General features: G+C 55.6%; 1 protein-coding gene across 4 annotated transcripts in view; it reads left to right on the top strand.

Annotated features, from left to right (window-relative positions):
• The window catches only part of EPHB2 (EPH receptor B2), a 130598-nt gene that overhangs the window by 36526 nt on the left and 77578 nt on the right, over window positions 1-16494 (top strand). For 3 of the 4 annotated variants that reach the window (XM_075171962.1, XM_075171963.1, XM_075171961.1), the window contains exons 2-3: window positions 2374-2438; window positions 6644-7328. In XM_075171962.1, coding sequence (XP_075028063.1) covers window positions 2374-2438; window positions 6644-7328 — 750 coding nt within the window. Of the gene's footprint in view, window positions 1-2373; window positions 2439-6643; window positions 7329-16494 lie in introns of those variants that run through there. The other variant, XM_075171964.1, reaches the window with a different exon arrangement.

Raw genomic sequence — 16494 nt, 5'->3', positions numbered from 1 at the left:
GGGGTGGATGCGTAGCTCCCAGGAGATGTGCAGTTCTTCAGCTGAGGGTAAGGGGCAACGGCGAGGGCTGCGGGCAGCGTGCGCTGCAGTAAAGCGTAACATTTCCATTGCACCGAGTTTTCATTAAACGAAAGGCTTTTAAAAATGAAAAATGCTTCAAAATATTATTTTTATTTGGAGAATTATTTACACTGGTTTAGAGTATATCTTCTTTTACATTATAGTCACTGCTATTAATATACTTACTATGCACCACTGTCATTGATAGTTAAGATAAAGTAACAAATTCAAGGGTTTTTTAAAGTAATGCCGCTTGCAGCTAGCACCGGGTGAAAAATGTTGATTTCCTTTTAGATCAAAGTGCCACTGGTGTTTTAATGAAAAAGCCAGATCCTCTGATAAAATAAACACTATTATTGAACTATGTAAACAAATATTCAGTTTAAAAAGAAATTTCATAAATCTGAATGACAACATTTCTGGGCTAGCTGTTTTCCAGAACTCTTCCTAGTGGGAAAATTTGAAAAGAACTATTTTTGCTTTTTACTCTTGGAATAAAACCAAATTTTGAAATCCTGGTTTCCTGTGAACTGGAAACCGCTGGCTCTAACCAGGAGTAACGAACAACCCACAGTCTGAAAATGATTTACTGCCAGAAGTAGGTGCAAGGAGCGTATCTGTGCCGAGGCACTTTTTGCCTTGCCGGTGGGAAAAGGGGAGTTCACGTGCGCTGTCGGCTGAACAACAGCCGTTTCTGCATCCAGGCTTGTCTCTTAAATGATGGGTCTGCTCAAGGCTGAGCTTTTCTTCCTTCGTTTTTGTTGAACGTAGTGAAAGTGGAGAAGGTGGAGCTGCTTTTGGGGGATTCGTGGCAGGATGCTTGGGTTTTTTGGTGCTGAAGAGTAGCAACGGGACCCGGTTACAGCCGGTAACTCTCCATCCCTGTTGTGGCCGTGGGAACTGGCACCGTTTGTTGGGTTATAGGATGGTGGCTGGAGTTCTCGACTATATTGGGGTTCTCCCGGTTGAGCGCTCCCGGTGAGCTGACGCGGAGCGGGTGTACGTCTTGTGCAAAAGATGCTTTTTCCTAAGAGCTGCAGAGCCCTAAAGCTGGGCTCTTCCCCTGCCTGTCCTGCACTAACTGGGAGGGCGGGGAAGGTGCAGCTGCAAGCTGAATTTCGTGTTTCTGTCCTGCGGGTGCCTGTGATGGATGCTTTCCAGTATCCCTGCAAAGGCGGTTGGCATCCCGAGTGCGTGCGCTGAAATCCGGGGCAGATTCACATTCTCCCTACAGAGCAGAGGGATATAATTTCTTCCGTGGGTATCACTGTGGTCTCGGCTGCAGAATCACGGGCCGTATGCTGGCCTGTACAGTCTGTCCCACAAGCGTCACGCTTTTCCCATGCCCAACCTCAGTGTGCTGAAACCTTTGCGTTTCCTAAACACCGGAATATTGTCTTATTTTCTTAATACGTCAGCATTGGGCACGGTGCAGAAAAATCCCCGTGTTGCAACGAGCTTGCGACCGCAGACCTGGAGGATGGACGGTTCCCCAGCTTGGGGAAACCACTCATGGAAGGGTCTGTCCAAAGTATTCCTGCTGGGGCCGTTCCCGTGCTGGATGGGGAACACCTATACGAGTTAGCCCAGGCACTGGGGTGCCAGAAACTGAGCATCCCTCCTCATGCCATCAGTGTGGTTAGGCCAACCTATAGCTATTGGGGATGAAAAAACTTCCGTGCTGGAAGCGTGATGAGCTGTAGAAAGGATGAGGAGGCTTCTCTGCCCATGTGGCTTAGGGAGACTTCTCTGAGCTGGTCAGCAGTAGCATCGCCTGACCTATTTCAACCCAAATCGCCTGGAAAACCAGCTTTAACGTTGGTTTAATTTTTTAGTACTTTTAAGTCCTAAAAGTGCTGTTCCTTCCCGTGTGCTACTGCATCACCAAGGATTCTGCCTACCGTGCAAAACGCTGAGAAAAAAATATCCCGCTTTTGCAAAAGAAACTGGAGGAAACTTGCTCAGGCTGGGCTCCTCGTCTGCAGCAGCAGAGCTGCTCCGGGGCTGTGGTACCCTGAGTCTGGACTTTGAGGAGGAAAGTCCAGCTGGGCTGGTGGGTGGAAGAGCACGTGCTCCCATGCATTGCAGGGGACAAGGGGACCAGGGAGCGATAGGCAATGGATGGAGAAGCAAATCTGGTGGAGGGACTGATTCCAGGCTCCTCCCCGGCTGATATCTGGCCAGAGGGCTCGGCGCAGGCTGGGCTCGATGGCTGCAGCCCTGGGCTGGCTCCTCGCCACCTCTTTCCCCTTCGCCAGCCTCAGGCCGTTGACCGGACAGCCACTGACTCCTTGTTTCACCTTCCTCCTGCAGAGACGCTGATGGATTCCACAACGGCAACGGCAGAGCTGGGCTGGATGGTGCATCCTCCCTCGGGGGTAAGTTGTCCTGTCGCGTTACGGGGGCCCGGAGCTGAGTCTGGGGTCTCCTGCTGCAGGTGAAGGTAGGTGGGATGGCTCAACAAAAGTCACCCACTGAAGCAGAGTGCCTTGGCCACCTGAAAAGGTCTAGTGGGAAGAGCACAAAAGAGGATGACAGTTGAGGTTTCCAGTAGTTTTCTAGGAGGTGACGCTTCCAAAAGCTACCCCAGGGCTGGAGGAGTGTAATTCTTACCAGAATCAGGCCAACGTGATGTTGGAGAAATCATACTGACCTGCAGCCAGTTAAAATCAGCGAGAGGCAGAAATGAAATGCCAAGGCCACCATGGTTTGTCCCCAGTAGCTCACTTTGCCTGTCGCTTGTAGCAGAAAAGGATGAGGGCATTGGCCTGCCAGGTTGCACCCACAGCAGCCGTTTGGTCAAGCCCTGCAATGACTGTCCAGCATCCCTGGCATCTCATGGAGGGTCATTCGCTGGCTCAGCAGTGACTGTCTCTCCACTTTACTGGTGCCACATCCCAAGACCACCCAGAACAAGCTCCTTTAAAGAAGAGCTTAGACAAGGCAGTGCATCTCTGCACCCTTCCGCTCACGACACAAAACCGGAGCGTTCCCAGCCACCTCCGTGTCCCACGGGATTTGCACGGGGCGTGGAGGTGCTTCAGAGCATCCCGCCCTGCTCTGGCTGCGGTGGCTGACAGCAGCGTGGAGCCCCAGTGCCCGACACCCCCCCGACCTGCTCCCTCGGGCTCGGGTGGCCCGATCCAGCCCAGCCAAAGCCTGGAGATGTTTTCCATCTCTGTCCGTGGAGGTGGTAGCTCGGGCTCCATCCTGCCCTCCATCCACCCTCCGCAGGGGCTGGATGAAGACATTTCTGTGGACCTCACCCCAGGGCTGACAGCAAGCCCCCTCCCCGAGCCGACTTGGCAGAAGAAAAGAAACGGCCGAGAAAAGCCTCCATCGAGGAGATTAAACCCGGCTCCCGAGCAGCCCGGCCGTGCTGGGGCGCGGGCACTCCCGGCACCGGTCCCCCATCACCATGATAAAGCCCCGCGCCCGCCCGCGAGCCCGGCCGCCCCGCCAGCGCCGGCCCGGTCGCCGAAGGGGGATGACGGGTGCACAATAGGCGGGAGCAGAGGTCAAGTCTTTTTCTCTCCTCGCCCAGCCTTTCTTGTTTGCGGTGTTTCCATATGTAAAGCATGTCTTGCTCCCGGCTCCCCAGCCCCGGCGGTAATGAGGCCTGGGCCTGCTGGAAGCCGTCTCCCCGTATTATTGTGCTGCCTTCTTCTTTTGAGCTCCCGGCATGTTAATTAGAGAGCGAGGAGAAAGGGAGAGGCTTCTAACTAAGCGTTGAGGAAGCGCAGGGGCTGGTGCACGGGGGTGACTTTCTCTCCCAGCTGAGAAAAGGGAGTTCGGGAGCCCCCCTGCTCGCTGCTGCAGGGATGCGGGAGGGTGCTGAGCAGGCAGCATTGGCCCCCGGGGTGCTGCCAGGTCCCCCATCCCCAGCAGGATGGAAATACCTGTCTGGAAAGTCCAGTGCAGCCCCGGCGTTGCTGGTGGGAATCACGTCCCGTCCCCACCTCCGGGCAGGGGGGGGACGCGGCACGCATCGTGCCCTGCGCTGTGCACGTCGTGGGTGCTGGTGCTGCGGTGCCTTCACGGCTTCTCCCAGTGCGGCCTCATGCCCGCTGCCAGGACAAGGCAGGGCATCTTATCATGGGTGGCTTGGCTTCGGCAAGGTTGGGTGCAGCCGGCATCACCTGGAAGACAAAAGCTGTTGGGTGCTTCTCCTGTTTATTGCCTCTTTGGTGATTATTAATGAGCTGAAAGCCCAACAGTTGCTTTTTCATAGAATCACAGAATCATAGAATCATTCAGGTTGGAAGAGACCTCTAAGATCATCGTGTCCAACCGTCAACCCAACACCACCATGCCTACTAAACCATGTCCCTAAGCGCCTCATCTACCCGTCTTTTAAATACCTCCAGGGATGGTGACTCCACCACTTCCCTGGGCAGCCTGTTCCAAGGCCTGACCACTCTTTCAGCAAAGAAATTTCTCCTAATGTCCAATCTAAACCTCCCTTGGCGCAACTTGAGGCCGTTTCCTCTCGGCTGTGGAGCTCCCGTGCTGCTTGTAGGTGTCCCCGTGCCCTGCCACCACCATCTACTGTCCATCCCCAGGCTGGAGACGCTCTCCTTCCACCACGTGCTGCTCCTGCCTGGCCTTCAGCTCTTCAGGCTCGTGTCCTGAGCCCTGCCTGGGGCTGTGCCGCCGTGGGTGGGGATGGGGCAGGGAGTGGGCAGCCCTGGGTGTCGGTGACTTTCACGCCGTTTCAGAGTGGGTGTCCGGAGTGGTCCAGGCGAGGGAGAGCCACGTCAGAGGCAGGGCAGGGGAAGGAATTGCTTCTCTGTGCCTTGTCCTTCATTCCTTCACCCTCCGCCCCCCAACCGGTGCCTTCAAAAATGGGGAGATCTTGCAATTTTCCACTACCACGCCATATTTATTTCTGGAAAATAAAGCGAATGCTCCCCCTGCGTTTTGCGAGGATGCTCTCCTCCTCCCCCAGCCACGGCAGCAGCTTTGCAGCCACTGCCAGTCAGAAGTGCTTGGAGCTGCTTGGGGATCTTCCCTGACAGCCTTCTGTTGGGCTGTTAGCCTTGATGTGCGAGGAGCAATCTGTCTCCCACCTCGTGAGCCTCCCTCTGCAGTCCTGGATGCCCTTGCGAGGCCGTTTGCAGGCTGATGGGCTCTGCTCCCGCAGGGTTTTCCCTGCGGACCTCGGTCCTGGCACTGACGCCGGATCCGGGCTGTGCTGCCGCCTTGCCCTGGGTGTCACGATCCTGCATCCAGGGCAGGGTCGTGCTCAGGGTTTCACGTCCCTGGGAAACAGCTCGGCTTCCACTTGTGCAGGTTTATGAACAAGTTCATGAGAAGCCAGGCTGGGGCTGCTGGACCCCCGTCCCGAGGGTGCTGCGGGTGGGGAGAGGGCGGCATGGGGAGATGCTCTGCCCCTCCGGCAAGGTCTGGGCTGGGGGCGATGCTCTGGTGAACCAAGTGAAAGGTTCTCCTCCCGCAAAGACCCTCGGCACACCGCAGAGGAGCGGTGACCGCTTACAGCCTGCAGCATTGCCCTTGCCTGGTGCATCACCCGCCCTGAAGTCTCCCCGTCCTACAAAGGATGGAGACAACAACAAACGCTGAAGGATTTGGAAAAAAACCAGCTTGGGGAAAGGGCAGGGAGCTGGGCAGGGCCGGGAGGTGTCACAGCAGCCCCAGAGGCTCCTCCAGAGCTGGCAAAGTCAGCTGTTAATCGGCTGGGGGGAGCTTGGCTGAGCTTCCCATGGGGAAATATGTCAGCTCCGAGCTGTCTCGCCGGGAAGGATGTCACTGTCGTGCTCGCAGGACATCCCGTCCATCCAGTTTAGGAGAGCTGGGGCTGGGACCTGTGCACACCTGCAGGAGGGACCCCAAAGCGGTCTGTCCCTGGAAGGGGCAGGGAGGAGGGCTACCAGCAGGGTCTAGCCCAGCATCTCCCTTTCTGGGTACGCAGCGGGGTCAGCCAGACTCCCATAAACCTTCCCTCCTGCCTCTGGGGAGCGGCTGCTGGCTACTGGCCCGTTGCGCCGCCGGCCGGCCGCCCCTCGCAGCGTTGCTCGGGCTGCAGCCGGCGAGGAGGTTTTACGGCCGCGTTAACGCGCTCCTGAGAAAGCGGGTCCTGTCTGCCACGGCTGTAACTGTAGCTGCAGCGGTGGGAATACATCTGCTAAAGGCATCGTGTTACTTTGCCGGGAGGCTCTGCCGTACGCTGCAGCCCACGGGCGAGAGCCCCTGCTAAAGACATTACCGCCTGCAGAGGAGGTGCGTGGCCCCACCGTGCCACCCGGCAGAGATGTTTTACCATAAATCTGGGCACGGAGCACGGTGCTGCTGGCAGCGAGATGGCCCCGAGCTCTGCTGAGGGCTTGGGCCACCTTGTCCCCGCGGCACGGAGCCTGCCGGGCGCGCAGTGTGGGTTAAACCCACGGGTTGGAGGCGCGTGGTGCTTGCAGGGTGGTGCTGGAGCTGTGCTGGGCACCGATGGGGTGGGGTGGGCACGGGGTGGTGTGGCTGGTCGTGGCACACGGCGGGGTTGGGAAGAGGCGAGGTGGGTGGGGAAGATCAGTTGGGTGCAGCCCCTTGACTTTCTGTGTCCTGCCCACAGTGGGAAGAGGTGAGCGGGTACGACGAGAACATGAACACGATTCGCACCTACCAGGTGTGCAACGTCTTTGAATCCAGCCAAAACAACTGGCTCCGGACCAAGTACATCCGGAGGCGAGGAGCGCATCGCATCCACGTGGAGATGAAATTTTCTGTCCGGGACTGCAGCAGCATCCCTAATGTCCCAGGCTCCTGTAAGGAGACTTTTAACCTCTACTATTTTGAGTCGGACTTTGACTCGGCCACCAAGACTTTTCCTAACTGGATGGAGAATCCTTGGATGAAGGTGGACACAATTGCTGCCGACGAGAGCTTCTCGCAGGTGGACCTAGGTGGACGGGTGATGAAGATTAACACCGAGGTGCGCAGTTTTGGGCCTGTCTCCAAGAATGGTTTCTACCTGGCCTTCCAGGACTACGGAGGCTGCATGTCCTTGATTGCCGTCCGCGTCTTCTACCGCAAATGTCCCCGCGTGATTCAGAACGGGGCCGTCTTCCAAGAAACCCTCTCTGGAGCGGAGAGCACCTCGCTGGTGGCAGCCCGGGGGACATGCATCACCAACGCAGAGGAGGTGGACGTGCCCATCAAGCTCTACTGCAATGGGGACGGCGAGTGGCTGGTGCCCATCGGCCGCTGCATGTGTCGGGCGGGCTACGAGTCGGTGGAAAACGGGACCATCTGCAGAGGTAACCGCTTGCCTTCGGTCTCGCTCCGCGCACTCGCCTCACTGCCGGTGGGGCTGTGCAGTTGGGATTTGCAGCTGGGATCTGCATGAGCCGCCTGGGAGTGACCTCCTTGGGCAGGGGTGGGAGAGGAGCACGTGGGGACGTGGGAGAGGAGGGTGTGTGTGGACACTGACTCCTTCCCCAGCTCCTCAATTCCTACCTCGGGCTCATCCATCCGTTGCAGAGGTTCTGCGTTACCTCTGGGTCCTCAGGGCCACCGGGTCCAGGGGTGCCGGCCTGTTGCTGGTGCCCTCTATGCTCTCCAGGTCTTGGAGGGACACACGTGTGTGTAGCCATGGTGCGTGCCACCGATCTGCAGTCACCCCCCAAAATACTGGGGCTATTTTCCCTTCGGTTTGCACCCTGTGCCTTGACGTGGGCTGAAATGCTTCTGGGGTGAGGGGAGCGGGAGTGCAGGCACCCAAAGGTGATGCGGTGGGAGGGAGCAAGTTGTCTGCAGCATTTTCCTGGTGAGGTGCAAATGGCCCAGGATGGGTCATGGTCAGGGCCAGGCTCACCTCTCTGACCTGGGCACCTCCAAGCCTGGCCCCCGAGTTCCCTCAGCAGCCAGAGGTCTCCTGCCTGTAGATGTTCTCCTGCCCTGTAGATGTTCTCCTGCTATGTAGATGTTCTCCTGCACTGTAGATGTTCTCCTGCCCTGTAGATGTTCTCCTGCACTGTAGATGTTCTCCTGCCCTGTAGATGTTCTGCTGCACTGTAGATGTTCTCCTGCACTGTAGATGTTCTCCTGCCCTGTAGATGTTCTCCTGCTATGTAGATGTTCTCTTGCACTGTAGGTGTTCTCCTGCCCCTCTAGATGTTCAAAGCAGACTCTAGGAGAGCCTGCTCAGCTCAACTGAGCACCATGGAGCCAGTGTGGTCTCAGGCAAGCAAGAGCCTCTGCACCACCATCCCTGAAAGCACCGTGGGATGGTGCTTTCATGCTCTCCAGTGCTCCTGGAGCAAACCCATCTCCATGCTCCTCCCCAGTCATGCGTGGGCTTGGGGAGGTTGAGAAAGGAGCTGCTGGGGAGAGAGATGGGGACCCGAGAGCTCCATGTTTAATGGGCAGCTGCGGCTGTACCATGCACAGAGCAAACGGTGGCATTTTGCAGATGGACTCTTTTCCCCTCTGTCCTGGCTGAACATCCAAATCCCATTACAGTTTCGATAGCATCGGCACACTCCAAGCAGATTTCTTTGAGATCAATTATAGATACGTCAGTGGGCATTGAAGAGTGCAAGGAAGGAGCTGCGCCTCCTCGCTTCTTGCTGCGGGAAGGGGTGGCCGGGTAGCACCGAGCAAGCATGGGGAAGGAGATGGACACACCGGAGAGGGGCACGGGCAGTCTCTGGCCACGCTTGGTTGGGACTGCAGGTTGGAGGGCCCTTGGAGAGGGCACCGCATCTTCTGCTGGTGGCTGGGCTGTTCATGCGTCAAGCGTCCTGATGTGCTGGGGATGTCATTGAATATCCGTGCTCCTCGCTGAGCCACTCAACATCTCTTCCCACTGAACTTGGGGTGATCAGGCGTCCTCCAGCTGTAGCAGGGACGGTGCTGGGGATGGGGACAGCAAGGAAGTCCTGCTGCAGCGCAATATGGAAAGGGAGCCTGCCTAATCCCAGCCCCGAAGGGAAGACGGGTGTTTTACGACGCCCAAGTGAAGCATTCATAGCAACACCAGAAAGCCAAAATGATTCATGTCAGCTTTTCCATCTCAGCCTTTTGGTTTTTTTTCCCCCCCCCGAGCAGACCCAGCCCTGCACAGCGCTTTGCTCTGATGCAGCTTTGGTTTCTCGGGGCTCCCCTGTCCCGCTGCCAGCCCCGCCAAGGGACAGTCCCTTTGCGTGCCCCAGGTCTCCTGCTGCAGAGCCCTGGCCCTGCAGCCCGGCCCGGCGGGGCCGGGAGGGGAGGCAGAGCAGGCAGGAGCGGGGGGCCAAGGTGGAGGGAGCGAGCAGGAGGGAGGGTCTCCTCTTTGTCTGCGCAACAGCAGGATTTTGGGAGGTCCGGTACCTCGGCAGCTGTTTCTCCAGCCGGTGCTGGCGTGTGCCCGGCCCCGCGCTCCCCACCGTCATTAATCACGCGGTGGCCGGCAGCCTGCCGTCTCCGTGGGGCAGCTGGCGCCGGGGCTGCCTTCCTCTTCCCCTTCCCCTTCCTCTTCTTCTTCCCCTTCCCCTTCCCACTTGGGGCTGGATGGGACCCCAGGACTGTGCCAGACTGGGACACATCCTCCGTCTTCCCCCAGCAGCCCCCAGAAGAAGTGTGGGGACCGGGAGGAGAGCCAGCCATGGAGCAGGACACCCGTAGCATCCCCATCCTCTCCCAGCACCCCCAGTGAGCCACGCAGAGGACTGGGGAAGGGACTGGTCACCTGGCTCGGTTGGGCAGAGAAAGGGCACTTCTCCCCAGCTCAACTCGGGAAGGTCCTGCGGGATGCAGCCCTGCATCCCTGCCCATCTCCCGTCGTGTCCTTGCCCCCGGTCCCCGCAGAGGCAGCGAAGGAGCCGCCTGGTTTGGGGGGACTCACTTGTACACGTGGCCGGCAGGTTTTCTCGTGTTTCGAGGATTGGGAGGGAATCTGGGCCCTTTTCCAGAAGCAAAACAAAAGCAAATCTGAGCTGGCTTTCAGGGCAAAGTGCTCTCACACGGCTCGCTCACCCAAACGGGACGTGGCGGGGAGCGGGAGGGGGGACATGGCTCGCTGGTCCTGCCCCGCCAAGGGCTCTGGGTGGAAAAGGGCATCCCGAGCACTGGCCGGCCCCTCGGTGCAGCTGCGAGGCGCTGGAAGGAGTTGCTCATTTTCTCCTCTGGGTTTTTCATCTGGCTAGCACAGCGCGAGCCTGCTCGCGGCAGTGTACACAAGGGATATTTATGGAGGAAGTTCATGCATCTAACAGCTTAAGCTCTTCTAAGCTTGCAGCCCCAGCACAAAAGGATTTGGGGGCAGTTAACAATTCTGTGTGGTTAAGAGATTTTCATTTTGCTGGGCCTTGCTCGCCAATCCCGCAGGGCCCTGCGAGGGGCTGCCTGCCCGCTCCTCTTCCCTCCGCTCCTCCGCTCGCTTCCCGGCTCCTTTCCGCCGCGCTGGCGAGGGGCTCCGTGCACGCGCCTTCCCGCGCCGCCTCCCCCCCCCCCCCCCAACCCCATACGCCCAAACCCCGTCCTCCCCGCTTCACCTTCTCCTGCTCCCTGCCTGCATCTTTTTCCTCCATCTCCCTGTTCTTTGTCTGCCGCCTCCCCCCTTCTCCCCCCCCCCGTCCCTCCCATGCAGCACATTAAGCGCATTTCTCTCTCTCTGCCTCCCTTATTCATTGGCTCTGCAACGGCGGAGGCAGAGCTATTGTGCTGCCTGCTCCCTCGTTTGGACTGGACGGTAGACGAACGCTGCCTGCAAGGGTCTCTGCCTGCTCAGGGATGGCAGCCGCTGGCTGCTGGTCCCAGCTATTGAACCCTGCGGCCATCTCCAGCTTTGGAGGACATCTCTCCATCCGTCTGATCGCCGCATTCGCCACCGCATTCTTCTTTTGTTGTACTCGTACAGCGCCGAGCGCGGGGAGTCTTGGTCTTGCCGTGGTGACAAGGGGTGGTTTTGTTCTGCAGAAGGTGGTGGTGACGCTCTTGCTATCAGGGACATGTGGCGTCATCCCTTGGGGTCACGGGTGGTTCTGAGGAGGAGAGGAGCTGGTGACGTGCTGGGAAGAGGAGAAACCTGGTCAGCTAGGTGGTCTGTAGAAGATCCAGGCTGCCACCTGTCTTCTCCAGCTCAAGGTGGAGCCGGGCCACCCCTGTGTGGAGCCTGAGGGCTCAACAGTGTGTCCTCTTCAGGGCACTGCCTTCCTCCTGCTCCTTCCCTGGGGGGCAGAGCCAGGGTGTGGGGCTCCTGACCCAGCTCCAGCACCCAGCCTGGTGCCAGTCCTCTCCAGCCCCACCAACACCACAGCCCGGTTCCACCACTGACCCAGCTGGATGCTCCCAGGTCAGCTCCAGCACTGACTCAGCCCAAGTCCAGTTCTAAAGGGAGAAGCAGAGCAACAACAAGAGCTGTTGGAGCTCTTGGAGCTCCATGGGGTCTCCCAGTCTGGGGCTGGCTGGTAGGTTTTGGTAGGGCTATGCCCTTGCAGATGTGTGTCCTACAGGTGGGCTCCATGCCGGGCTTCCCTGCCTATGCTTGCATGTTATTTTGAGGTCCAACGCAGTAGATCTGCCACCACCGTGTGCTGGGGATGCGGGTGCAGAGGCAGCGATGTGCACGTGTGTCGAGGACCCAGAGCTATTCCTCCATCGCAGAGGTGTGGGAAGCAGTGGGGGGCTGTCCCAGCTGTGCTGTGCTTGGGTTTTGGAGGGTGCAAACATGTGCCAAGGGCTTGGAGGGGCGTGCAGCTTTCTGATGTGCTGGAGAAGGGTATGTCCTGGCTGTCTTACAGTCACATCCCATAAGTACGTGATGTTTTGAAGATAAGAGGCTATTTATGGCTCCATGCCTGTTTTGGGTCTGGGCCTCCACTGATAATGCTGGACCCAGCCAATAAATTGTAAGGCCCTAGGGGTAATTAAGTTCTTACAGGGAGCATTCCTGGTTGAGCTGGAGCAGATACAGCCAGTCGTGATGTAAATGTTTCCAGAGATGGAGAATTGCCCGTTAAATGCTTCCAGCGGTCGCTCCTGCCTTCTTACCCCCGGCTGCGCCTGGCACTCGGACCTCAGTGAACTTTGTCCATCACCACACCTCTGCTTTCCGTGTGCCTGTTTAAGAGTAATCCTTGGCCCCCGGTCCTCTGGTAAGGTTTTCGGCCAGTTTTTTTGGCTCTTCCCGGCCCTTGGCAGTGCTTTAGCCTTTCCGTTGGCAGATCCACCATCCCACATACAGGATGCTCATAGTGACCAGCTGAGTGCCAGAGGGGATGCTGAGATTTCCCTCTTCCTACATCCCCCGTTTGCTTTAACCATTTTGGCAACGGCGTTTCTCTGGGTGTTTTTGAAGGATCCTTGTCCTTCCCGGTGGGACTGGGAGCAGATAACTCGCGTCCTTGTCCCTGGAGGTGTGATTTGCCATGTGTTTGTACTGAAACGCACGTTCCTGACTTGTGCCCGGCTCACCGAGGCATCCGGATTGCTGTGTATCAGGAACCCATCATCTTCAGTATTTACCACACTACAACTTCCATGTCATCAGCTAACTTTATTGGGAGCGCTTTGGGCTTTCTCCTGGGTCATTGATAAAAATGTTAAATAGCCCAGAGGCACGAACCAAATTTGTTGGCTCTAGTAGAAACAGACCTGCTCTCTGCACATTCCCTGCTTAGATCTCAGACCATAGCAGTATCAGCTCGCCAAGTTTTAATGCATTGAATATGTCCCACGGTGTCTGTGGACCCTCTAATTTCTGAATCAAAATATCATGTGTTACTGAGGGAAATGCTCTGCAGAAGTTTGGGTGCGTTGCATTAACGCTGTTACCTCTCCCAGCCAATCTTGTAATTGCATCAAAAAACCATACGAGGCTAATTTGCCTTGATCTGTTTTCCATAACTGTCCGTAGGTTGGCACTGCTAGTGCTACCTTCCCTTCATCCTTCGCTGACCGGACCCTGTAGCTGGCCCATCCTTAGCTGACTGGTACTGACGTCGCAGTGGCAGTCCTAAAATAGCCAAGACTGCCTCATTTAACAAATAGCTTTTTCCTCCATCCCTGAAACATCCTACTACTTCACGGCGTGTGGAAAGGGAACATTAACTGTCCACTGGTTCATCAGCCATCTCTTTAAAAACTCTTAGGTAGATGCTATCCTGACAGACTGATTTAACAATGTTTAACTTTAGTAGCTGCTATTTAACATCTTGAGTTACTGCTGGAATGGAAAGTATTTCACCATCATCCTATAAGATGATTACATCACCTGGCTTCTTCCCAAGTACAAAACAGGAATTTGTCTGCCTTTTCTACAGGGTTGTTGACAATTTGAATGCTCCCAGCCGGCTGTGGCTCGATGTCATTGTGGGTACTGCTCTTTGGGCTTCTCCCTCTCCTCCCTCTCCGTCTGGGAAGCAAGAATACAGCGTCTTTCTTTCCATTGCTTTGATTCTTCTCCCTCCTGCTTCTTGCTGACCTCTCCATGTTGTGAATCCAATTAGGGCTGTGGTGGGGAGTGCAGCTGCTCAGTATTAACCACTCCAAGCCTGCTCGGTGCACCCTGGGGTCGGAGGAGATGCCAGCTTGTCCTCTGAACATTGCTGGGTAGCGTTTGGGCTTCCGAAAGTTGGAGGAGGATCAGTAGCAGAGCAAGGGGGTGTCAGGCAGAGGGGGTCGAGGCGTTTATTTTCTGGCGGTCCGAAGCCCCAGGAGATGCTGACCCCGCAAGGAGGGTCACGGGAGGTCCAGGAATGGGGCAAGACATCTGCTGAAGGAGGGAGATTTGCCTCAGGGTGGGAAATGCTGCTTCTGAGGGACTAGACCTCAGCAAAAGCAAGGAAAGGAAATGAGAACGGCTTTCTCATTTTGCTTTCAAGACAAGGGATGGGCTAAGACCTTCCACAAAAGTCTTTTCTCTATAGAGAAAAGGAGGAGGTGAGGTATTCCAGGACACGAGTGTGATTTTTGAACAGCAGGAGCATTGCAGAGCACTGCCAGCCCTCTTGTGAAGGTGTAGGAAAGACCCCGCAGAAGATAACGCGCGAGCAGCCCTCTGCAAGCTTGGAGGGGAACAGCATATTCTCGTTTATTAGAATGGGCAGGTCGTGAGTCCATTGGGTTGGAGGAGGGGATGGAGATCCCAGATCCAGCAAAACCCATGGGGAGTTTCCTGATGGAAGTGATGGCCATTCCCAGGATTTCTCAGAGAGACGTGGTGGAGTTTTGCCTTGCAACTATCTGCCATAGCTGGGGCTTCCCAGTCCCTGTGCACGAGCCCTTTCTTCTCTTTGCTCGAGGTCTTCCCCCGCAGAGCTGCAGGGAAGGTCTCTGCTCCCCTTCCCGCTTTGGGACAGGTTGCTCCCCCCCATCCTTACTCCCCAGGCATTCCGTTGTGCTGGGATCAGTGAGAAGATGGGAGGAGGTGGGTGAGGGCAGAGCCGGTGGGTGAAGGCAGACCCGGAGGGTCTCCACCGGAGGAAGAGCCATGTCCCCTCTGACCCTCCGCCTGCACTGGGTGCAGGGACGGGAGCCCCGATGTAACACGGGTGCTTCCACGGAGCTGACATCTGTGCCGATAAGAAAATCTCCCCCCTGATTTATTTTTACAGATGAAGCAGCATTTTGGATCAAATACCGCATTCCTGGTCTTGCTACACCCGTGTGAGAGGGGAATAGCGGCTCTGGCTCCCGTGCCGACGCCGGCGAGAGAGCGGCATTTATTCCTGCTTTTCCTCGCTCTCCTTCATAGGCCTCCCTTTTTTCTTTTTTTTTTTCCTCCCTCTTTTTTTTTTTGTCTGAGAAAAGTGGTAAACATTAATAGGAACTGGAATGAATAGCTGGGATCCAGGCCCAGGCTTCCAGGATTTTAACTCATTATTGCCATAAAATGAAGGGAACGTGGTTTTTACCATCAGTTTTTCCTTTGAATCAAAGCGCTCAGAGATCTGGGGGGGGGGGGCAAGGAGGGTTTTTCCCTGAATTCATTAGAGTGCTGATTCTTTATGGGGCAAGAGGATAATATTCTTCATCGTATGTAACTTGAGGAAAATTGGAGAAAATGCTGCTTTTGAGGATTTTTTTTTTTTTCATTTGAGATTTTTCTGCGAGTCAGGCCAAAGCCAAGAGATTATTTTGAACATTTAATTTTGGAAAATATCCTCAGACATTCTCTGCGCTGATTTAAAGTTACTCTGATGTCAGATGATCACTCTGTAAGAGCACAGTTATTTTATTTTAGCAATAGAAGGTAAAAATCTTACAGAAAATTTAATCTAGAAGCCATGATTAGCTTAATTAGCTCCAGGGAAACTCTTTATTGTTCCCCATATGCCTTAGAAACATAGTATATCACTGGAAAGTATACATAAAAGTCCCCATAAAGGTTAGGAAATGGAATCAAAGTGTGTTGTGGCTGTGTTTACATAGACCAAACTTCAAACAACGTTAAATTAGATTTGCCAAGCAAAATACACAACACTTGCACAATTTGAAGGAGATTTTAAGTTCGGTGACACCGATCCGCGACACCCGGTCCTTGCGTGGGCGGGTGTTATAAATTAAACACCGTAAGGAAGGGGTTGCATGAAGGATGCGGAGCAAAACCAGGCAGAAGTGCGGTGAGTGCCGTCCGGTGAGTCTGAGCGTCCCCTCGCCGCCGTCATTTCTTGGCATGTGGGGAAGCGGTGTCTAAGAAAAGAAAATTAAAAAAAAAAAAAAAAGAAAAAATGTTGCTAGGTATTAAAAAGAGGAGAGATGTGAAAGAAGGGGCGCAGCCCAGCAGACTGACATGGCCAGCAGCTGATTTAAGGCAGGGCTGCTGAGCGCTGCCGTGCTTTGGGTGGGCTGTGGCCACGCTGGAAGTACATTTACAAGCAGAAGAGGCTCTGAACCAGCATCCTTGACTTCCTCCCTACCAGCGAGCTTCAGCAGGAGTCGTCTTCCGAGCGAGCGGCAGCCCCGTGCCCAGGGCTGGGATGTCTTTGCTGGAGTCCAGCATCTGCCCAAGAAGTGGGGAAACTGGTTGAGAAACTAGTGATTTGCAGAATGGCAGGTCTTACGGGCTGGAAAATGGAGAATAAGGCACAGCGTGAGCAGGAAACTGTAAGTCACTGGGTCTTGGAAAGCACCCTCTTAAGGGGAGACAGAAAAAAGTCCTACTGAGACCCGGAGCTACCAACTCAGTGCATTGCTCCTCCCGCATCCTTGTCTTTGAAAGGCACCCAAAAGGGGGACCTGCGTGAACACAATGTGTTCTGCAGGTAGGTGACTCCTGTGAAGCCTTTCCAGGTCTCTGAAGCAAGGTCTTCAAAGACAGAGAGGAGTTCTTTGCTTCAGCGGGTTGAAATGACACCTGCCAAGATGTTAGCATCTTCCCAGAGTCCTCGGAGGTAAACTGGGGATATTGGCTTTGCTCTTTGTGTCAGAAACTAGAGACCTTTGCAAAAACCCATCTCGTGGTTTCAGTTGGCCAACGGGGCTCTTGATCTTGAGCGTACG

The sequence above is a fragment of the Calonectris borealis genome, chromosome 23, assembly GCF_964195595.1.
Source record: "Calonectris borealis chromosome 23, bCalBor7.hap1.2, whole genome shotgun sequence".
NCBI lineage: Eukaryota > Metazoa > Chordata > Aves > Procellariiformes > Procellariidae > Calonectris > Calonectris borealis.
Note: the sequence above shows the minus strand (reverse complement) of the source record. Positions and strands in the feature narration are given on the sequence as shown.